The sequence below is a fragment of the Pinus tabuliformis genome, chromosome 2_1 (genome assembly GCF_031772625.1).
Source record: "Pinus tabuliformis cultivar Carrire ecotype Pingquan chromosome 2_1, CPIR1, whole genome shotgun sequence".
In the NCBI taxonomy this organism is placed as follows: domain Eukaryota; kingdom Viridiplantae; phylum Streptophyta; class Pinopsida; order Pinales; family Pinaceae; genus Pinus; species Pinus tabuliformis.
In genome coordinates, this window is record NC_142299.1 from 758,189,989 (window position 1) to 758,214,594 (window position 24,606).

General features: G+C 39.2%; 1 protein-coding gene across 9 annotated transcripts in view; it reads left to right on the forward strand.

Moving 5' to 3' along the window:
- PES1 (Esterase/lipase/thioesterase family protein) overlaps positions 1 to 24,606 on the forward strand; it is a 774,423-nt gene that overhangs the window by 308,581 nt on the left and 441,236 nt on the right. Inside the window, exons 1-4 of one of the 9 annotated variants that reach the window (XR_016253909.1) lie at positions 11,586 to 11,906; positions 12,918 to 13,634; positions 14,367 to 14,418; positions 14,604 to 14,659. Coding sequence is in view for 7 of the 9 variants with exons in the window: in XM_089403248.1 (XP_089259374.1) it covers positions 13,079 to 13,634; positions 14,367 to 14,418; positions 14,604 to 14,659 (664 nt within the window). In the remaining 2 variants the exon portion in view is untranslated. Of the gene's footprint in view, positions 1 to 11,585; positions 11,907 to 11,951; positions 12,113 to 12,917; positions 13,635 to 14,366; positions 14,419 to 14,603; positions 14,660 to 24,606 lie in introns of those variants that run through there. The other 8 variants (XM_089403249.1, XR_016253908.1, XM_089403244.1 and 5 more) reach the window with 8 other exon arrangements.

Consider the following 24,606-nt stretch of genomic DNA (forward strand, 5'->3'; position numbering starts at 1 on the left):
ATTGTATCCTTAAACAGGTAACATTGCCTAACTAGGCATATATCTATGCTAACATTAATTTAAAGCATTGAAAAATGGAATCTACAAGGACTATAAAGAGAAAATAAATGACATACAAGCAAGGTAGTGTTAGTATATATTATGTCCTTGTGAAACATCATTCTCTTATAACAAGTAATATTGACAAGATATCTCCAATATAATAAGAAATAAGATTAACTTCAATTCCACCCAACTAATAACAAATACCAAGTGTGATCTAGATTGGATTGTTATATTGTTTGTTATCTATCTCAATGCTTTAATAGTGGAAAAATTGGAGGAAAGAAGTTGCAAGGTCATTTTTACAGGTGAGTTCTAATTTGTAGAATCAGGGTTAAAATCTTATGGAGCCACTTTGAGGCATTAAACAATTTTTTGGGGGGTAAAAAATCTCTCAATAAAGTGTGCACTATGAGAAGTTATTCTACACTCAAATAACTTTCCAATAGCGCAAGAATCACACCAATCGGAGTTTGTATGCAAATGTTATGCCTCCCACAAGTTGACCTAATATGTTTAACCACCATGGTATGAGTGGATGCCACATCAACCTTCATTACACATGCATCTGGGGCTAGCCACTTGAGGAATTTGAAGAAGATTCTAGCAGGGTTAAAGTTGTAACTCTAGTTGAGGTTCGAAGGAGTCAAACCTAGCCCCTAGTCGGCTATCAAGCTAGGTTAAAATTGGACCACTAAGAGGAGGAGGGGTTCCATTATGCATTATTGTATCTTGTTCCATAATAGAGCAGAGAAACTAGGAGTGGGAATTAAAGAACATAATAGAGGGGGTCGGTATACTGTAGTAGCTTAATAGGCCACAAGTATTAGATAACTCCATAGTTGCTTCCTTCTCCTTTGTACTTGTATTATTTCCATACTAAAAACGAAGCGTGGTAGCCTCACATTCCAGCTGGCTTTTCTCCCATAGTGGTTTCTGAGATTAAATATTTTTGTTCATTGTGGATGGTGTGTGATTATATTTGCTTTTCTCTATTTTCCACATTTTATTTATTTCACGCATAAGCAAAAAAAAATAAAAAAAATTAACAAGCATGGAATCTAAAGGAATAATACTTGGAAAGCATAGGCAAAAAGAAAGGGCAGCCAAGTGCTTCAAAGAAAAAAGAAGATTGCGGAGCTTCCACGGAAGGGAAGAAGAAGTGGAAAGGGTGAAAATATAACAAGGTAGCAACCACTTCACATTAGTGTAAGGATCCTAACAATCATTACAACCACTACAACATTAATGGTCACACTAAGGAGAAGTGTTGGAAACTGAATCTAAAGATGAACTTGAAGAACCAAAAGAAGGATAGGAAGAATAAGAATATTCTTGCCACAAATTCAAGCACCAAGTGGAAAACAAATTCAAAGTGGATGATAGGATTTTTAAAGCATTCATATAGGAGGAGGTGAATGTGAGTATCCTTCATCACCAAGAAGAGAAGGAGATACCAAACACTCTGATATTAAGATCCATGTTAAGAAGACCAAGATTGATGTCTTGTTTGACTTAGCCTCATAAGCTAATCTTATAGCAACAAATTTGGTCAAAAAACTTGGATTAGAGGTTCACAATCATCCAAGCCCATCCCCACTAGGATGGGTAAATAAGATTGTAGAAGTCAAGGTAACAAAACAGTGTAGAATAAAATTTGCAATTAGAATTGATTATATTGATGAAGTAGAATTGGATGCAGTACTACTTGATGAATGTGGAGTTGTGTTTGTGAGTCCCTAAATGTATATGTGAGATGAAATATTCATGCAAAGAGCCAACCGATACCCCCTCATCAAACATAGGAAATCATTCATCATCAACACACACAAATACAAGTCTAAGATTTCATTGGTAAGTGATAACCAAGGAAAGAAAATGATTAGTTCTAGCAAGAAATGTGTTTTGTTGTTCTTAAGAGAAATTCAATGTGGTGAGGAGTAAATAAGGACAAAGGCATCCTTGCAGAGGTGGAATAAAGAACATAAACAACAATTAGAAGGGTTTCCACAGACGTACAATGGAGTGTTCTGGGATCCTAAAGGGATACCGCCCATGAGGGAAGTAGAGCATGAAATCCAAATATTGTCAGACTCTCGATTTCAAAATATTGGTTCTGGAAGCAAGTGAAGTGAAGTAACCATTGTAGTAGCTATTGGAGTGGGGTAGGATTCAACCAAGTACCTCATCTTGTGGGTCACCCATCATAATTATGGAAAATAAGGATGGGACTTGGTGAATGTGCGTTGATTATAGAGTGTTAGATAAGATTAGGCTCAATAACAATTACCTCTTTGCATAGAAATGATGATTTGTTAGACTAGTTGCAACAAGTGAAATACTTTACCACGCTAGATTTAAGATCAAGGTATCACCAATTTCGATTCAAAGAAGAGGACATCTGGAAGACCACCTTCAAAATCATACAAGGATTGTATGAGTAGTTAGTCATGGCATTTGGTCTATGCAATGCACCAACTACGTTCATGAAACTAATGAATGATGTATTGTGCCCTTATCTAGATTCATTTGTTATTGTTATTTGGATAATATACTAGTTTATAGTGCTACCTGGTAGGAGCACACCTCACACTTCATGTAGGTGATATAGACTTTGAAGAAGCTCCAGTTACTGGAAAATCTCAAGAAATGTGAGTTTTCAGAACAATCATTGGTGTATTTAGGTTATGTAATTAGTGGAGGGGAGCTTAAGGTATATCCTGTAAGATGGAGGCCACCATGAAGTGTTTAATGCCTTAAAATTCATATAAAGTTAGGAGTTTCATAAAGCTACACTACTCCATTCTATAATAAGTGTGGAAATATTTTGATAAATTGAAGAGAAAAACCAACAAAGCACCAATTCTCCTATTACAAAACTTATCAAAACCCTTCAAAGTGGAGATAGATGCAAGTTAGTATGTCATGGGAGAGGTCTTGATGTAAGAATGAAAGCTTGTATGATACCATTCCAAAGTATTTAATGGGGAAGTTCTTAACTACCCTACCTACAACAAGGACCTATAGGCTCTGGTACAAGTTATCAAGATGTGGAAACACTATTTGATGGGAAAGGATATCATCATCCACACAAATCACCAGCCACTATAGAACCTACAAGCCTAGAGTAAGCTAAAATGTACCTGACACCACAAGTGGATGATTTTCTTATAGTAGTTTCATTTAGCCCTCAAATAAAAGCAACATGGCACCAACAAGTTGATCGACATGCTTTGATGTATTAACAAGCCTAGTAATAGAAAATGTGATTTCTACCATCCCTTACTTGTACCCACTTGTTATTAGGAAATCATTTCCATGGACTATGTGGGAGTTTTACCAACAACAAGGAAGGGACATGACTACTTGTCCATGGTAGTTGACAAGTTCAATAAAATGTGAGTTCTCATGCCCTATAAAAAGACCCTGAAAGGGAAAGAAGTAGCAAACTTGTTCTTTGAACAAGTTGGGTGCACTTTGGGATACCAAGGAGCACATTTTTTATAGAGAAAGTAGATTTCTTAGTGCATTTTGGACTACATTGTGGGAGAAGATGGGCACAAAGTTAAAGAGGTATACAACATTTTATCCATAGACGAATGGGAAAATAGAGGCAGTTAACAAGACTTTGGTGCAATTTTTGAGGGGTTACAATCAAAGCATCCAAAGGCCCGGGATGAAAATATGGTTTATATACAACACTCATCACATAAGATTCCACACTTCTACTAGTTAGTCCCCATTTGAAGCTTGTTTTAGATATTTTTCACCTTCACCTTTGGATATCATATATGGACAACAAGGAGAAGTGAGGGAGGATCTCATAGAGAATGTGTTAAGAGCATAAAATATTATTGAGAAGATTATACAAATCCACTTAGTATAGAAAACTTTAAAGAATTCATAGGAAAAATATAAGGCTATGTACGATCAACATAGGTTAAAGAAGTCATACAGAGTGGGTGACAAGGCATGGTTACAACCAAATAAGGAAAAACTATAGGGTCCTAGTAACAAGATCGAGTTTGTATGACATGGGTTTCTTGAAATACTAGAAAAGGTGGGAAATATTACCCACATACTCAATCTACCCCATACGTGTGCATTTACTCTATGGTGAATGTGGAAAATCTCAAAGTATATGAGACTTCCATGTTTGATTAGGAGGAGGGATAGGTAATAACTTCCGTGGAGGACTTAGCATCAGATGCCCATGCAGAGTTGTGAAAGGACACATTTTTTTAGAAGAGGTCCAAAACAACAAGGCAGGGACATCATGAGATTTTACAAATTGGGTTGAAGGAACAACTCCCAAGAAAATAAAAATGGTACTCTAGGGAGAAGGTAAAGGAAAAAGTTCCTCACCTCATTTAGTAAAATATTTTTGGGACAAAAAGCCTCCCAAAATGGGGAGGTGTGATTCAAATTGGATCATTATATATTTTTTAACTATATCAATGCTTTTAGAGTGGAAAAAATATAGGAATCGACCTGCATTGTCATTTTCATTTATAGGTCCCAATTTGAATAATTGGGTTTGAAACCTTCTAGAGAAATTTTGAGGCATTAAATGGCATATTTTGGGGTCAAAAATCTCCCTCTTAAGCAAAGAACCTTGAGGCTTTGTTCTACAATTGTAGATGTTCCTAATGGTGTAAAAATTATGTTAATCAAAGTTTATATGCAAATTTTGTGTCTCTTGCAAGTTGACCTACCTTGTTTGACCACCATGCTACGAGTGGATGACATGTCCTCCCCTATTACTCATGCATGTGGGGATATCCACATGGAGTTTTCAAGAAGAGTCTATAAGGGTCAAAATTATAATTCTATTTGATACTTGAAGGAGTTAAAATTGACCCCTAGTTAGTTATTAGGTAATGTTAAAACCATGCCACCAAAAGGAGAAGGGGTTCCATTCTATGCTATTGTATCTTGTTCCATGATAGAGTAGGACAAATAAGAGTGGGATTTAGAGCTCATAACATAGAGGGTTAGTATTATGAAGCAACCTAACAAACCATAAGTCTTAGATAAATCCATAGAGAGTGTCTTCTCCTTTGTAATTGCATTATTTCAATACCAAAAAATAGACCAAAGTAGCCTCACCTTCGAGCTGTGTTTTTTCTTGTAAGGGTTTCCTAGAGAAAATATTTTTGTTCATTATGGATGTTGTGCCATTGTAATTTTTGTTCTCTATTTATTTTATTTTATCTATTTCATGTATAAACAGAAAATCAATAATTAACAAATCTAGAATCTAAAGGAATTTAGCCCTCATAGTATATATTGCAGTTTATTTTTATTAGATCTATTGTGATGAACTATTTAGTTGAATATGCATGGTAGTTTTCACAAATTGAAAGCATATTGACCTGCAACGCCTTTGGTTAAGAAGGTTACCACTTCAACAACATGCTTGGCTTAAATATTTTTGTTTATATGTAGCTTCTTACACTACCCTTGAGCTAATAAACAAGATTTAGATCATCCTTAGGGTTAAAAGGATCTATAATCAGAATTGGCCCACAAAGAGTGAATATTTCACAAGTAGGATTTGAATATGAGTGAGGAGGGTACTAATTTCTCTTCTCAATCATCTACTCTAGGCCTAGATGATGTTAAACTTGTTCTAAATATACCTTTATAGAGATGAATATGGAGGATAATTTATTATGAAGAAAGGACTTGGGGAAACACCTTAATCCAGCGAACTTAATAAATAAAGGAATTACAAATCCTAGTTGAAGATAATGCACCAATTATATAACAACCTCTAAGATAATGGAGGGTTAAAGGAGACAACCAAACCGAGTGACTTTCATAATGTGAAAGTTAGAAGGGGCGAGTCAGATCAAAAGAGTCCTACCAATTTATTATAACTTTAACATCCTAGAGAATGAGACGCAAAACCAAAAATAAATCTTAACAAAAAGCAAGGGAGTGACTTAAATATAAGAGAAATGACGAGGTAGTGTTTTTAGAGGTTTCTTTGATTGTTGGAGAGAGTGGATCTTCTAAAGGAATTATACTATGAGTTCATGACCCTTTATATTGTAGGCATGTGGAACATATTAGGAGACTTTTTTTTTTAAATTCCCCATTGCACTACAAGAAATAATAAAACATGGAAAACAAGTGTGGCAAGTTTAATTGTGTAATGGTTTGATACACATACCAAACTATTTAAGTTAGGGTAAAGTTCGAGTAGTGAGATTATTAAATAGTACGCCTTATTGGATTAAGACCATTTAGGGGCCCAAGGGAGGCCCCATAACTAACAAAAAGGGAAGGCTCCATACCTAACATAAACTCCATTGGTTTATGAAATCCAAGAGGGAATCAATATTAGCAAAGATGGACCCAAATGAGTTAACCAAAACACCTAATATGGCCAAACATGAAAACAAGGAGGGTAAAGATGAAAGCTAGACCCTATGAAAGCACTAAGTATCATCATGGGAAGACACAAATATACATCTAGACCAAGGTCAACGATTCTTAAGGAGAGAATCAACACATTATGACCTGTCATTAGAATGAATAGGGATATAAGTAGGTATATCATCCATTACCCCACACACCAACATCATTCATTACTCCAGACACCAACATTCAATGGGATATGTGTGTGGTCCATGCAAAACCCAAAAACCATACACTACAACAAACAACCATTAATGGAATTGAACAAATGCAATTATATTTAGTGTATATTCATCTTAACTCTTGAATCTATTACGCATGTATAGGGATGTGAAAAGAAAGGTATAAATTTATATTGACTTACTTAACATACCTAGGTTAAGATGGATATATGCTAGTTTATTCCATTATTTTAAATGTTATTTTTTTTCAATTTTGTTTTATTACCATGTTGCACATATCCTTCACATCAAATTATGTTGTAAGAGAACCTTACTTCTCTTGATACAATTAAGTGACAATCAATGAAATACAATTTACTAGAGAGTAACTACACTCTTTGAGAGTTCATGAATCAAAATTACATAATACAATGAGTTGGCTCTTACACAATTTACATGGATCAAAGATTTATTCAAAATTAATTCCCCCACAATATAAGCTTGCAAGGGATTGGCCACCATAATTTCTTGGATCTAGACCTCTGTACAGTCATAGATCACTAGCCAACTACCGCTTGGGGGCCATTATCATTATACCCTTCACCCAATTGGAGACTCATCACAAGTGTCCCAAATCCATACCATGCACTCATCAATGAAATGAAAAATACCCAGAGTAACTATTGGTGGGTTTGAACTTGTGATCTCCCAAATTTCAGGGACCAAAGGAGGCCTATATTACCATATAAGCTACGAGTAAAACCCGATTCAAAATTAATTATAAAAGGATGTAGTGATAAACATGAGTAGAAATGTTGATACTTGTTGAACAAATTTCCTAGTGTGTTTTCCTTCAACTGCTTCATTTTTATGACATAATAGTTTTTTTACATGATTCACTATCCTTAAAATTCACAGTGGTAGTATGGTCATGTTATTAAGCTCAATGTTACTATATCTTAACACTGCACAACCTAACCTTTTTCCATTGTAACCCACAACCCATCCTTTCATGCCACTTAAATTCTATAACTTTTAAATGCTATTGGGTTACAAATTTCTCTTGGAGCAATACAACATAACATTGCATTTCCTTTATAGATCACATCTCCTTTTTTTATATATTATAGCTTGAAACACACACTCAATATTGGAGTGGCTTACAAATTCTCCTTGGAACACTACAACATATCATTGCATTCCCTTTATATATCACATATCCTTGTATTATATATTGTAGCTTGTCTCACACACACTTAACATTGGAATGTAAAATACTCATGGTATAAAAAAACATCCCCAATTTCAATATTGAATTTGAGGCATAAACCTAGTTAATGTGATAACACTATTCCCCACTTCAATATTGATATAACAAATGACTTAAATATCATGTTTATAAATCATATCTTTTTCAAGGAAAATATTGTGGAGATTTTTAAGCATAATAACTCACATTTGATTGCAATCTTTGGATTGATTAGGACATTGAATGAGGCATGCAACATGGTTAGTTAGCATGTGAAATGACCCAAAACCTCTAGCATGAAATTCAACACGCTCAATTATTCAAGCTAGGTTATTGATTAAAATGTCCAAAACATTATTATCCCATATGAAAATGAGGTTGCTACTACCATATCGACACTAATAAACATAAACCTCACATGTATCCATGAATGAGCTCAAAAATGCCTTTACTTTCCCATCAAAACAACTTCAATAAAGTTTACTCATATAAATAAGAAAAAACAACCTTTCACTTTTCATTGCACATACATTCATTTACTTTTCTAAATCATTCCATAGTCATTATTATCCCTACCGCTCGCAAGATATTATGCATTCGATAATGCGTTGACGTTCAAATACTTCTTAGTTGACCAAAAATCAAACGAGAAATTGTAATGTTAACATTACAAAAAAAGATATTTATTATTATTATTTTAATTCATGTTTTTTGGGATTCTGATTGGTTAATGGGCCTTGGGTCTTATTCCACAATGATGTTTTTCACCGCTAGTTACAGTAATGCAGTGTATCGTTATACTTTAGCTTCAAATCCCATGCGTAAGAGGGAGGGAGAGAGAGAGAGAGAGAGGGAGAGAGAGAGTACATGTTTAAGTTGAGTGATTTCTTGGCAAAGTCGTAGCTTGTGCATTGGGAATCGCGACCACCCATCTACCAAACTGAGAGAACTTAGAAGGGAACATGTTGTAATACACGTTTACCATGTACTTGCTCAACAATCCATGTACCTCCACATTCAGACTTCCTTAATTTCTTTTACAACAACTCTTATTCGTATTGGAAAGGCCCTCGTTTATGCCCATTAAATTTCATAATAATTAAAGGACCTTAGTTCTTTCCTTACCAGAGTAGGTCGGGTTAGAACCTTCCCTGTCCACCACCATAGTGTCTCTCGACTATACTTTGGACCTGATTATGGTCGGTCACTCCTATGGCCATGTGACCTTTACATCAAAACTTCAATTAAGAGCTCGACTTTTGACGACACCACACATGAGGTCGGGAGTTGGAATGTGTTGGCAACCACTGTTGCCTGAACAAGAATTCATGTGTTGACTTCTGGCCACTCTTACTTGCTAGTGATGCAATAGAAGTGGATTTTTTTTTTTTTTAAATCTTAATCCCCATTAAAAAAAACACGCTAGTGATGCAATAGAAGCAGATTTTTTGTCTTCGTTAAAAAAATCATTAGAACCTAGATATTTATTCACCAATTATGATGAAATGATAGAGGTCAATGACCCCGCCTCTTTGGTGCTTACTCCCGCTTGACGTCCAACCCATCTGTCCACTAGGGTTCGACCTGGAATCCACGCCATGTATGCTTGGTTAGGTATGCAGTTTCCATGTGGAAAGAGTTGTAACGAACCTTGGTTATTCTATAAAACCAACATAGATCCATCTTAAGCACAGATCTAACATGAGACGAGAGGGATCACATTTCTTCAGTGCAAAATAATTTTAGAGTGCAAAAAATAATGGGTAATTTTTCATTGTTTAAATTGTTATGGGACTGGAAAACCACTCAAACTCTTTTTGGGCTTCTAGTGATTCCAGTGATTCTCTATGGTTGTGAACTATGGGCCAGCAATACATCCGACATGCAGTGGAGACAAATTGAGAAAATTCAGAAGTGTTTGATTACAAACAAATTCAAGATTAAAAGTGCAGTTCCTTATGCTATATTGTTAAGTGAAATAGGGGCTGCTCTTATTGAAGCAATTGCTATGGTGCGAGTCATAAGGTATTTAAAAAATTGAGCAAATGGAAGAGGGTAAATGGCCTAAGGTCGTCATTAATGACAGATTGTGCAAGAGAAAAAATACTTGGATGTAGCAAAATAACAAATGGTTTAGTAAATGGGGTATTTGCTTGAACGTGTGTCCCATAGACAACAAAGAGATAAAAGATTTTGTTATGGAAAAGTTCCACAAGCTTACTTGGGATAAGGAGATAGGAAGAAAGAAAAAAATACTATATTGAAGTGTTTAATCCCACTCATAGTCATCAACCAAAAGCATACATAGAGGCCAATATCTCTTGGAGAGCCAAAATTCTTATTGCTCAGTTAAGGACTAATTCTCATTAACTCCGTTGTGAAACTAGGTGATGGAAAATGCCAAAAGAAGTGTGGGAGGAAAGAGTAGGCATTTTTTGTTCTTCCGGAAAAGTGGAAACATAAAAACATTTCATTTTAGAATGTGAGGCCTTCAAAGACAACATGGAAAATTATGCAGATATGCTGGCAGCTAGCTCTTGGGATAATCTATTTAACTAGGGGTTTGTCGAGAAGTTGGGAGCATTTATTTTGAAGCTCCACAGAAAAAGTGTGGGATACATCAAGCAGATGAAGAAGCAATCTGCCCCATAGGCTATCTTTAGCCTCGTGGACGTTAAAATAATTTCTTTCTTCTTTCTTTCTTTCAATGTATAACTTAGTGGAATTTTTGATAGCCACCAATAAAAAAGTCAAATGCTTTTACCAAAGTGTCAAAGATATCTAAAGCTGGATTCGTAAAATATATAAAGGAATCTAATGGATATAATAAAATTAAAATATAAAATGTATTAGGGATATATTTAATTTTAATTTTTAAAATATTAATGTTCAATGAGTATGAATTTAAATATCTTTAAGATAGACAAATTTTATTATAATTTATTTATTGATTAATAAATAATATTTTATTCATTGTCATTATTTTTTAAATAAATCTTAAATATTTTTTAAGATAGACAAATTTTATTATAACTTAGTTATTGATTAATAAATATAATTTTATTCACTGTCATTCTTTTTTTAAATAAATCTTAAGATATTACATATTTTTTTAATGTAAAAAATAATCTTAATAAATTATAAATAATTTTAAATTTAATTCAAAATTAAAAACAATTACAAATATAATTTAAATAATATTTATAAAAACCTTATAATTATATAACTAAATTACCTTTTACAAAATAAACTTATTTTATCTTTCTAAATTTTACAAATTTTTAATCATTTTCGTTGCATTTAAAAGAATATATAAATATTTTACAAATTTTGTATTTAAAAGAATATATAAATAAGTTACAAATTTTGGCATGATTTTTTCCAAAATTTCTGAAAATTTTTGGAAAATTTGAGTTCCAATCGTTAAATGTAGTGTTTATAAATTTTTTAGGATAGTGAATTCATTTCCACCCTAAAAACTATTCAAACAGCCTGGATTGAAAAATAAAATCTCCAAATTCCAACGAAAAATTAATAATTTTTCTGACAAATTTGTAACCTCGGTAAATAACGGCGTATTTAAATTCTCGTTTGAGTTATTTGTGACCACAAGTAATGCAACCGATCAACACCGAGAAGTAAAAGTTGCCTGCTGTAAAGATATACAGTGAGCGAAAGAGATACATTCCAGAATCATATTTGAAGGTAGATGCGAGTTTCACGTGGCGTGTCCAGGACCTCCGAATCACGTTTTGGCCCGCACTTGTACGTGTATGGGGTCCTCTGTTCAAATCTTACTGCGTCTCCGTCTGCGCCTTTCTCGAGTGCAAGTGTAAGGCGTCTGGCTACAGAATTTGTGGCAGGAAGACAATTTCGGCACTCCTCCCGCTCCAAAATATTTCATCAGCGGTTCCACAAAGGAGATTTACCTCAAAAGTTTGTGCTGAGAGCGTGTTGGAATTGTTTGAGTGATACGAATGAGCTTTAGATAAAGTAATGTGTGATGAAAATCATGAGTTTTAGATAAGGTAATCTTTAATGAAAGTTCCTGTAATTGATTTTGTTGTAAGCTCAAGATTTAGTATCTAATTTGTTCATTAAATATGTTTGAAGATCATTGTGACATCGCTGTATTTGCTCGAATGTCTGATAAATAACGATTATGTTTGTTCGAGTGATACGAATGAGCTTTAGATAAGGTGATCTTTGATGAAAGTCATGAGTTTTAGATAAGGTAATCTTTGATGAAAGTTCCTGTAATTGGTTTTGTTGTAAGCTCTGAGATTTAGTATCTAATTTGTTCATTAAATATGGTGGAAGATCATAGTGACATCGCTGGGTTTGCTCGAATGTCTGATAAATAACGATTAAATATACCAGCATATGTTATTTGCAAGTTTAAATGTTTTGCCGAGAACTCTGGAAATCCCGAAAATGCTCGTAAATACGCCGCATTTGGTCGAATATCCGATAAATAACGATTAAATATAACTGCATATGTTATTTGCTAGTTAAATATTTTGCCGGGAACTCTTTTAAAACCTTCTGTTCTTTAAAGATCGCTATTAAATATGGCAGTCTGAAAATTAAAATACTATACTGTTCAAGGATTGCAAATACTTGTTCAAGAATTGCAGGCAATGTAAATATATTTGTAAAGGTTGCAAATAAAGCCTTTTGTTTTATAACTCTCTGGCAATGCCCTTATTTTTGTTAATACATGTGACATGGACAACTTTGCACAGGGATGTATATGGACAAATATTTGCAGCAACTCAACTGGAAAAACGCTAAATTTTTTCTGATAATGTGCATTCAACACGTTTAATGTGGAGATATAATTTCATTAAATGCGCTTACGTTTTTTGAAGAATTGCATTCAATACGTTTAATGTGGAGGAAGAATTTCATTAAATGCACTTCATACGTTTTTTTAGTGTCAGGAACATTTGTATTCAATGCGCCTTTTTTGGGTTTAAATATCTTAAACGAAGCTTTGATTTGCGCTTTAACGTTTCGACTGCTTTCGATTTCTTCAGTGATTGCGCGGAAGCAAAAAATTCAAGCTATTGGGCATAGTAACATCCGAAGCGATAACTTTTGACATCGCTCAGTTCCATATACCTGTATAGGTAGTGAAAAAGGAAACAAGAGGCCAGCGGAATAAAATTCGTAGAAAGATTGCTTTTATTAATTTTCCATGGCAGCAAGTACATGCTTTTCTAGTATTTGTCAGCCTTGCAGTCGCGCAAATCGTGAAGCGTTCCAACTGCATCCTCAACCAGCAGCATCAATATCCTCAAAGAAAATCTATTATAGAAGTTCATTTTTCGGCGCACGTGTTCATCGGAATGTCGATACTCCGAACAGAGATATATCCAACTGCTCCACGGGGGGAATAGTCGCCACTCTTGCACCTGACAGGTCGACCACACCGTTGCCGGATAGAGCGGAAGAATCAATCGGCAGGTTAAAACTAAATGGAGAAGCTTCTTCTGCTGGAAGAGGGGAATACCTGGATGAAAGAGAAAATGGGGCTGCTAAAAGCACTACAAAATACTATGGTGCTACAGAAGTCACGAAATCTTTGCCAATGGGATTATCTAAGGGACGAGAGTATGAGCTTCTGAGCGTAAAGGAGTACTTCGACAGAGCACTCGACTTTATTCGACCTGACGGTGGACCTTCTCGCTGGTTTTGTCCTTTGGAGTGCGGTAGCCCTCCCAAGGATGCTCCACTCCTGCTTTTCTTACCAGGTAAGTTCCAACTACCTTCCTTTCAGTTGTGCAGCCATTCAAAAAATCATCATCTTAATCAGGTCTAAAATGAAGATATCTTTCTCAAGCCATGATAGTTTGTGTCATTCATACACTAACAATAGACAAATAATTACAATATTTTGGTCGTTGTTCTTTCCTTACCAAGTCTTCCGTGGACGTTCCTTATCTTTTTGTACAAAAACTGAAATCAAGAAGAGGATGGCATTATAAATGGCTTACCCTCATGTCTGGCCCGCTAGCAAAGCTGCTGTGTCTGCTTTCTTCTTGGGTTTTATGTTGGCAATGCGACCATGACAAAACATATTGTAGATCCTGGTTCGGTATTCAGCCACTCCAGATTCAACGCCTCTATTACCGCTGACCACAAAGTGGAATCCAAATTCAAGACTAGTAAACTAAGAGGTTTCCAAAACTCTAGGGTATCTCATTTCATGGTAAAGAATTTTACTCACCATTGAAATGCATTTTCCCTGCTCTTATTCGAATTGGATATGTTCTGTATTTCTCACTGAAAAATGATGGCCCTCCGCTCAATGGCCCCCTTTTAAACAATCTTACAATACCAAACGAAAGCCTTCATTTGTACACGACACAAAAGATTGAAATTTTAAGATTAGCCAATTTCTAGACCAAGTTTTAGTATTCGTATTTTGAGTGCTTTTGTTGCATCGTTTTATATTCTGAGCCCTTTATGTAAAACATGTACAGGAATGGATGGGACTGGACTGGGACTTGTCTTGCATCATCAAACTCTTGCAGAGTAAGCTTTTTTAGTGCTTGTTCCCTCGTAGTAACCAGGAAAAATTTGCATGGCTGGATTTATGTATGCATACTCTGGTGTTTCATTTCTTGCATGTTTATTCTGTTGATGTTAGTTTTGGAAGAAAGTAATATGAATCCTCATGTTTAGATCTTACACGCTGAGTTTGTAGAAATTAAATGCAGGCTTTTTGAAGTTAGATGCTTGCATGTTCCAATTATGGATCGGACCCCCTTTGAAGGTATGGTTTATTTTTCAAGATGTTACTGTGTGATGCATGCACGAAGAGAGAGAGAGAGAGGATAATGATTATGATTATTTATGGTCTTAAGACACTGAGAAGTACCTTGTCCCTTGAGGAAAGCACCTTGAAAGATACAGAATGATACTGGTCACTTCGCAGAAATAGGCCTTATTGCCTTATGGACATCCCAAAACATAGGAAATAAGATCTTAAACACTTTGTTGCACTTCACCAACATCTTTTGTCCTTCGGGAATGTGTTTCTAGCTGCCTTGAGGTAATTCATGTATCTTGAATGGAATGTCTTGGCTAGTATGTAGGATAGAGTAATGGTTTTCATTTATGCCGCAATCACTTTTTGCTTTCTATTTCATTCTAAAGGGCCATTTGTAGCCAATGGGCTTCTTCGCCTTGGCCAACTTGACCAACTTCTACATCTGATTTCTCTTCAAATGCTTCAAACTCCACATTTATTGCATCACTCCATTCTTAGCTTCTTGAACATAATTGAGTTTGGAAGAAGAATTCACCTTTTCACTCGCAAGAGACAAAATTCATAAAATTAACTTGCTCCTCCCACATCTTTGCTACAAATCTTTCAGCAATACTAGGATTTTGGGAACCTCAATTGCGTCTTCTTCTTCTTACATTTCCTCCTCTCATTTATTTTGCACCACTTCCTTCTCTCTACTTCTATACATGATCATTGGCTCTAACAACTTTTGAAAAATCTAATGGAAGCCTAGAACCATTGCTGTCCTTGTTGCTCTTCTTCACCATTGTTGCATCTGCAAGTTCATTAAAACTAACATTCTGACTGATAAGCATAATTTTTTCAACAAGATCATATATTTTATAAGATTATGGTAAAACTCATTATAGCCAATAACTTTGTCATCTGACTTGTTCCTTTTCATTTAGGGACATGGACAAAGGCTTTGCATTTAAAAATTTGTAAACAATGAATCTTTTTTTGTTGTTGGTTTTACCTGCGGGAATTTGAACATTGAATCTCATGGTTTACATCATACTTCATAACAAGGGGATCACCAATTGAGCTGCCCCCATGGGCTGTAAACAATGAATATTGGTCTTCTTATGACTATACTTATTTTGGGGTCTTACCTTCAATTACTTTGTTGGTTACTATTCAAGACATACAATGCTCTATTGACAAATTTTGCTCAAACACTATTGGGCAAACTCTTATCCATCAACATGCATCTAGCCATTTTTATTATCGTATGCTTTGTATTGCAAAAATTTGTAAACAATGAACACTGACCTTCTTATGACAATAGTTCTTTGGGAGTCTTGACTCTTACCTTCAATTTCTTTTGTTGGTGACCTATTCTATTCAAGACATACACTACTCTATTGACAAATTTTGCTCAAATACTATTGGGCAAACTATTATCCATCAATGTGCATCTAACTATTTTGATTATTGTGCAATTCTTTCTTTCTACTACCCCATTTAGTTGCAGAGAGTAGGCATGGAAACTTTGAAGCTCAATGAAGAACTAGGGCTTCATTCTTCCAAAGGAGTTGTCAAATGAGTAGATTTATCCTTGAATTTGGGATGAGCTCAATCAAGAGAATGAAGCTTAGACTTCGGATCACGAGAAGGTGAACTCAACTCCTCACTAGCAACAACGCCAAAGATGTTGTCGCAAAATTTAGCGGGCCTGGTACAAAGCCTCATTGGGCGGGGCCAAATGTTATGGTAATAAGAGAAAGGGTTGCTAATATCACCTCAACAACCTTTCTTCTACTCCTTAGTGGAACAACGGAAGCTTCCTGAAATCACTTAAAGGATGTTCTGATACTACGGCTTAAGGTGAAGAATAAAGGTCGATAATGTTAGATAAAGTACCGACAAGGCCTAAGATGACCTAGATTTTCAATACTAGGTTTCAGATACTCTATGCCTAAATTCAGAATAAGGATGTTATAAGTTAGGATTTGATTATATTGCAATGAAAGGGTATTTACTCATAATGTCATATAGCAGCCGAAGAAAAGATCTTGCAATGGTTTTCAACAACAAAGGATCAAAGATCTTCTAATAGAGACTAGGACATGGCTAGGAAACTTATTTTTATGGTGTTAGGTATGCATGACAACAAAAAGAATGTGAATCCAACCCTAATTAGGAGGGTAAAACCATGACAATGCTAGATTTTGCTTTTAAACAATTTATAGATACGAATCCTAATATGAACCACATTCATCCACACAATTCACTTAATGCATAAATCAGCCCTAGAAGCCCTAGCAGCTGCCCTAAACATCTAGGAGAGAGAAAAAGAAGATGAAATTAAGAAAGAATTATGGATGATCAACATGTTAACGGTAGTTCCCTATCCTACTAGGATTTAATGGAGTCTTTAGGGTTAAATTTCAAGGGAAGGACCTTGTGTAATATTCCTAATTAGCCATGGCTAATTGGAATATTCGATTTTGCTCAATTTTGCCTTCTATAGCTATTTGTAAATAAAAAAGTGAGGAGAGGGGGACATACTCACTTCATGAATAAAGACACTCCCTAGTAGCACAACGTTGTAACTTAAAAGGTGAGCGAAGGGGGGCCAAAGAACCACGTAGAGGAGGGGCCCACGTAGACACTTGGAGTGACTGCGCAGATGGTGAGAAACACGTGGCAAGAGGAAAGCTACGTTGGAGGAGGTGAGCCTTGGGATTGAGAGAGGCCAACGCTATAAAGGAGAGAGGAGCCTCCTCATTTTGGCATTCGATTATGTGCATTTGAGCTAGTCACTTCGACTTAGAGCACGCTGGCTGTTTAGCTAGTCTGCAACACTGTTTAGTGCATTGAGTGTCTCCGTTCGGAGATCTCACCCTTAGCCCCGGGGGACTTCGAGTGCCTGCTCGGGCAAGGTATTTCCATCAGTATTTTGCAGTAGTTTCATTAGCATTTTGGCAGGAGGATTGATCATCTTAGATGTCTGCACAGTCTTGAGAGGGATGATGCAGTTCTTTCTGGCAGGAGTTTTGGATTGAGGTTTTGCAGGGGGATTTGTGCTAAGAGTTTGAGCAGGGGATCAACCCTTGCATATTGGAGGATTTTGGCTGAGTTTCAGGCAGAGTTGTGGTGGGTTGATTTCAGTGGCAACGCAGAGCCTTGAGGGATTGCGTGGGTCCTCAAGGAGGTGATTTTTGGGGGTCAGCCATTTCAGAAAAGCTTTCTGGGTTTTTCTGGGTTTCTTGAGTAGAGTCCGATTCCATAGTTTTAACATTTTCTGAGGAGGGGAACAACGCTAAATCCTCATTTGATTTCCAGCAGCAACAACAGTACGACAGTTCTCCAACAGCTTGGATGCAGTTCAGAGAGAGGCCATTCCTTTGCTATTCTGAGTGTATGTCTTCACTTGCCTTGTGTAAGTCGAGGTGCCATCTTTTTTATCACCTCTTGTACTCATTCTATTACTTAGTATAATAAAATGGCTTAGCATTTCTCTCTACATTTCTTGAGTATCTGCTTATATCTCATGGTTATATCGTTATATGTTGCACCATTGTTATTTTCATCACTTTGAGATTCCCCGTTATTATACCATTTATACGTATTTGGTTGAAGTTTACTGGGGTTTGGGGAATATCTCGGAAACGGATATTACAGTGGTATCAGAGCATAGATCTGGCTCAGCCTGTGGAGCTAGCAATCTATGACACCGGGGGAAAAGCCATACATTTGTTATGGAGGTAGGAGATACAGAGACACTGGGCGTAGGTTGGAGAACACTTACGGAGAGGGAGACTGTGTTCCGGTGGTGGACGCCAAACAGGAGGAGCCTGTGGTGGACGCAGAACAGGAGCCTGTGGTGGACGCAAAGCAGGAGGATCCGATGGCAGATGAGGACGGGAAGAGATTTGCGGACATGCTCCTCAAATCAACATAGGACTTGTCGAGGCAAATTGAGGTGCTGGGGCAGAGATTCACGGCAGTAGAGGCTAGACAGTGTGAAAGCCCACGGGTTTTCCAGGTTGGTGAGGGATCGGGTGCATCCCACCATTTGCCAGAGCAGCGTGCTACTACTCAGCAGGTGACCTCACATGCCCCTACACGCTCTACCATGCCCACTTTCTTAGGAGCAAACACGGGGGCCGGAGCCCAGCAGGAGGCAGAGCCCGGTCATATGGGCGATTATTTTGCAGAATACCAGGCCTATGGGCAGGAGTTCAGGGAGGCTCTCTCATTTAGAGACTTTGTTCAGCTCCAGCGAGATAGTAGACCCCGCGACCATCACAGAGGGTACCAGCATTATCATGATGGTGACACCCACTATGTAGCTAGTAGATTCCACTTGCCTACGTTTGATGGTTCATCAAACAGTTCGGCAAAGTCTTGGGTGGAGAAGCTGGACATTTACTTCCAGCTTAACCAGATGTCGGAGACGAAGGCCATCAAGGTGGCGACATTACATTTGGATGGTGAGGCCCAGGATTGGTGGTTCCATGGGATGGTTACACTCAAACACTCCACAGTGATGACATATGCCGAGTTCACCAGGAGATTGATGGAGAGGTTTGACCGGAGGGATCCGAAACAACACTTTGTGGAGCTGACAAGGCTCAAACAGACTGGGAGCCCAGAGACCTACATTTCAGATTTCTTGAGGGTTTCAGTGATGGTGCCAGATCTATCCGTAGCACGGAGGATCTACATGTATGTTGAGGGGTTAGCAGAGCCACTTTGGGGTCTAGTCAGATCCGCTAGACCAACCACCCTTTAGGATGCTATTAGCAGGAGCCGGGACTTACAGGATGTCTTACCCAGAACCCGGACACCTTACCCTCAGCGACAGGCTTTTCAACCTAAGGGGAAAGATGTGAGGATTCCGCCTCCGAAGGAGAATCCAGGACGAATACAGATTGATGATGATGCCAGGAGGGAGTTGAAGAAGAAGCAGTTGTGCTTCCCCTGTCAGGAGCCGTGGGCACCGGGACATAGATGTGCTGCTGGCAAAGCACATTTTATTGAGGTCTTCTTCTAGAGCAGCAGGGAAGAGGATGAGGAGGATGATGTGGAGGCAGGAGGTAGTCATGCCGCGCAGGATCGTTTGCCACCTCCACCACCAACAGTGGGTGGTGCAGCTTTTGCGCCTACTGGAGGGGCCCTTGCAACATTACGAGGAGTTCCCAAGTATTTGAAGATGCGCGTACAGGGGACAGTACATGGCCAGCGAGTATCAGTTTTGGTTGACAGTGGGGCAACCCACAACTTCATCGATGCATAGATGGTTGAGCGAAGAGGTATACAGACAAAGAGCTTCGATGGCTTTTCAGTTTTGGTCCCAGGAGATCAGACCATGGTGTGTGCTCGTTATGTTCCAGAGTTATCAGTGACGATGGGCACCTACACACTGACTGACCACTTTTTCGTGGTCGATATTCCGGACACCAACATGATATTGGGTGTTCAGTGGCTTATCACTCTAGGGAAGGTCACGACAGATTGGAAGACCCTAGAGATGGAGTGGGATGATGAGAAGACAGGGAGGCATGAGAAGATACGAGGACAGCACACATATTCTCCTAAGACTGTTTCGGCTCATCGGATGGAGGCAGTCTTCCGGAAGGGAGACGTAGAGTGGGCAGTGGAGCTGCGTGCATTAGAGGCAGGGACTACAGGGCAGATAGTGCACCCAGAGATACAGTCCATCCTTGACCGATATGCCATAGTATTTGGGGAGATTCTGCCAGGACAGCCACCAGACCGGGGGTTTGAGCACACCATTGAGCTTGAGTAGGGCATACAGGCAGTGATTACTACCCCCTATAGGCATCCCAAGGCCTATCGGGATGAGATTGAGCGGGCCATTCAGGAGTTGCTGGCTCTTGGGCACATTCGGCCGAGCACGAGTCCTTTTGCTTCTTCCGTGGTGTTGGTGAAGAAGAAGGACGACACATTGAGGATGTGCATTGACTACAGGGCCCTGAACAAGAAGACCCTGAAGAACAGGTACCCCATACCCAGGATCGACGAGTTAATGGATGAGTTGAGAGGAGCCAGGTTCTTCTCAAAGATTGATTTGAGATCTGGGTACCATCAGATTTGCGTGAGGGAACAGGACATTCTCAAGACTGCCTTCAGGTGTCACTATGGGCACTTTGAGTTTTTGGTGATGCCCTTCGGGCTAACCAACGCCCCAGCTACATTCCAGTCTTGCATGAATCATATCTTCCGTAGTCACTTGAGGAAGTTTGTGTTGGTATTCTTTGATGATATACTCATTTACAGCAGGACTTGGGAGGAGCATCTCCAGCACATTGAGACAGTGTTGCGCATCTTGGAGGAGCAGCAGTTCTATGCCAAGCTCTCCAAGTGTGAGTTTGGATTGACGGAGATGTTGTACTTGGGACATATAATAGGGGTGGACGGACTGAGAGTCCACGAGGAGAAGATTAGGGCCATCAGAGATTGGCCGGAGCCGAAGAACATGACGGAAGTTCGGGGATTCATTGGTATTTGTACTCACTACCGGAAGTTCGTCAAGAGTTTCTCATAGCTTGCTGCACCCCTGACGGATTTGACGAGGAAGGGGGCATTCAGTTGGTCGGATACAGCACAGGGAGCCTTTGACAGGCTCAAGCCTCAAGGAGGTGATGAGTAGCTGCCCAGTGCTTGATTTGCCAGATTTTTCGCAGCCATTTTTTTTGGAGTGTGATGAGTCGGGAGAGGGGATCGGCGCAGTATTGATGCAAGGAGGTCACCCTATAGCCTTTGAGAGCCAGAAGCTCCTTCTGCACGAGAGGTTGTATTCTATATACGACAAGGAGATGCTGGCCATCATGCATGCATTGGCCAAGTTCCGGCAGTATCTAGTGGGTAACAGGTTCAGGGTGAGGACTGATCACAACAGCCTCAGGTTCTTTTTGGAGCAGAAGCAGCTACAGGAGAGGCAGCAGAAGTGGATCAGTAAGATCCAAGCATATGACTTTGACATTGAGTATGTCAAGGGTAAGAACAACATGGTAGCGAATGCCCTTTCACGTAGACCAGCCACGTTGTCTCTTATGAGCTTGGACGCAGACTGGAGGGCTCGACTCTTAGTAGAGTACTCCAAGGATAGATTTGCATGTGAGGTTCTGGATGGGCAGGTGGCGGATGACAGGTACAGGGTGGTCGATGAGATCATCTACTACAGGGACCAGATCTTCTTGACTGAGAGATCTCAGATCAAGAAGAAGATACTTCAGGCAGCACATAATCACCATTGGCAGGCCATCAGGGGTTTACCAAAACCTACAGGGCCATTAGAGAGAGGTTCTCATGGAAGGGCCTCAAGGAGGACATACTCCAGCATGTCCGGGAGTGCGACGTTTGCCAGAGGAACAAGGGGGAGATGAGCCATCCCGCAGGATTATTGCAGCCTCTTCCCATTCCGGAGGGGAAATGGGAGAGTATTTCGATGGACTTCATCACAGGGTTGCCCATGGTGCAGGGCAAGGATTGTATCTTTGTCGTTGTTGATCGACTGACAAAGTACGCACATTTTTTCGCCATATCCGCACACTACACAGCAGCACAAGTGGCCAAGCTGTTCTTCAGAGAGGTCTTCAGGCTACATGGTCTTCCTAAGACCATCGTCAGCGACAGGGACAGCCATTTCATGGGCGGGTTTTGGCAGGAGCTTTTCCGGTTGGTGGGGACGGAGTTGACTCCGAGTACCAGTTATCACCCACAAACGAATGGGCAGACAGAGATAGTTAACAAGTGGCTGGAGGAATACTTGCGTAACTATGTCAGTGGGCAGCAGCGAGCATGGCTGAAGTGGTTGCATCTGGGGGAGTATTGCTACAATACTTCACATCACATATCCATTGGTATGTCACCATTCTATGCCTTATATGGGTATCATCCTTTATCTTTTTTTGACGTGATATTTGGTGACAGCAGGGCCCCTAGAGCCAAGATTTGGATCCAAGAGAGTCAGGATATCCTCCGAGCTCTCAAGGATAACATGGCTACAGCGCGGAACCAGCAGAAGCTGTATGCCAACAGGGGTCGGGTAGAGAGGCAGTTCAAGGTGGGGGACATGGTCTACCTACGATTACAGCCATACCGACAGTCGTCACTGAAGCAGAAGGGGGCTGAAAAGCTCAAGCCCTGCTTTTATGGGCCATACAGGGTGATACGCAGGATTGGACAGGTTGCATATGAGTTGGAGCTGCCCCAAGGCAGCAAGATTCATAACATTTTTCATGTATCATGCTGAAAAAGGCATTGGGGCAGCAGGTAACAGTGACAGATGAGCTACCACCTATGGATGATGAGGGGCATTTGGTATTGCAGCTGGAGGCTATCATTGATACTAGGGAGAGGCAGCTGCAAAGCAGGACGGTCCGGGAATTCTTGGTGAGGTGGAAGAATTTGCCGAATGAGGATGCCACTTGGGAGAATGAGAAGATCTTACAGCATCCATCACTTCAGTTGCTTGAGGACAAGCAACATTTTGCCGGGGGAGACTGTAATATTCCTAATTAGCCCCAGCTAATTGGAATATTCGATTTTGCCAAATTTTGCCTTCTATAGTTATTTTGTAAATAAAAAAGTGAGAAAGGGGGACATAACTCACTTTTAGAATAAAAGTCACTTCCTAGTAGCACAACGTTGTGACTTAAAGGGAGAGCCAAGGGGGCCAAAAGGGGGACGCAGAAATGGAGCCCACGCAGACACATGGAGGGACTGTGCAGGAGGGGAGGAACACGTGGCAAAAGGGGAATCACGCAGGAGAAGGTGAGCATTGGGATTGAGAGAGGCAGAAGCTATAAAAGAGAGAGGAGCCCCCTCATTTTGATCATTCAGTTATGTGCATTTGTGATAGTCGTTTTGGCTTAGAGCACGCTGGCTATTTAGCTAGTCTGCAGCACTGTTTAGTGCATTGAGTGTCTCCGTTCGGAGATCTCACCCTTAGCCCTAGGGGATTCGAGTGCCTGCTCGGGAAAGGTATTTTCGTTGGCATTTCAGCAGCAGTATCTTCAGCATCTCAACAATGGTTTTATCAGTGTTCTGGAGGACTACACAACACTGGGAGAGGGACGCAGTTCTTTTTGGGAGCAATCTGGATTGAGGGTTTGTGGAGGATTTGAGACGAGGGATTGAGCAAGAGATTAACTCTTGCATATTGAAGGAGTTTGGCAGAGTTCTGGGCTAAGTTTCGGAGGGTTCTATTTAGTGGCAGCGCAAAGCAGTGAGGAACTGCGCAGAACCCCAAGGGGGTGATTTTCGAGGGTCGGCCATTCCAGGAAAGATTTCTGGGTTTTTCTGGGTTTCTTGAGTAGAGTTCGATTCCAGAGTTTCAACTTTTTCTGAGGAGGGGAGCAGTCCCAAATCCTCGTTTGATTTCTAGCAGCGCAACAGTTTTCCCAGCAGCTTGGACGCAGATCAGAGAAGGGCCATTCCTTTGCTATTCTAAGTGTATTTCTTCACTTGCCTTGTGCAAGTAGAGGTACCATCTTCCTGATCACCTCCTGTACTCATTTTATTACTCAGTATAATAAAATGGCTTAGCATTCTCTCTACATTTCTTGTGTATCTGTTTATGGTTTATTTGATATATATAGTATCATTGTTACTTGTATCTTTGTGAGCATTCTCGACTATTATACCACTTGTGTGTTTCTATTATACTCTTAGACAGAGTCTGGAAAGGGTCAGGTAGCCTCCGGATCTCGTCCTCTTTTTAGAGGTGACATATCTAGTAACTGCCCTCCTAGTCCATCTCTAGTTGGAGTTTGCTTGTGTTTGGGGTGTATTCCTGATATGGGATATTAAAAGAGGCTAGAGCAGTCAGATACTGAAGAGCACAGAGGTGCAGAGTTTTCAGTCGACAGAGGCAATAGCAGTCAAAGACTTTGATGACAGAGGCATCATTCTGATTCAGGATGGATATTTTTTGTTTCTAGAGTTGCTGGAGCAAC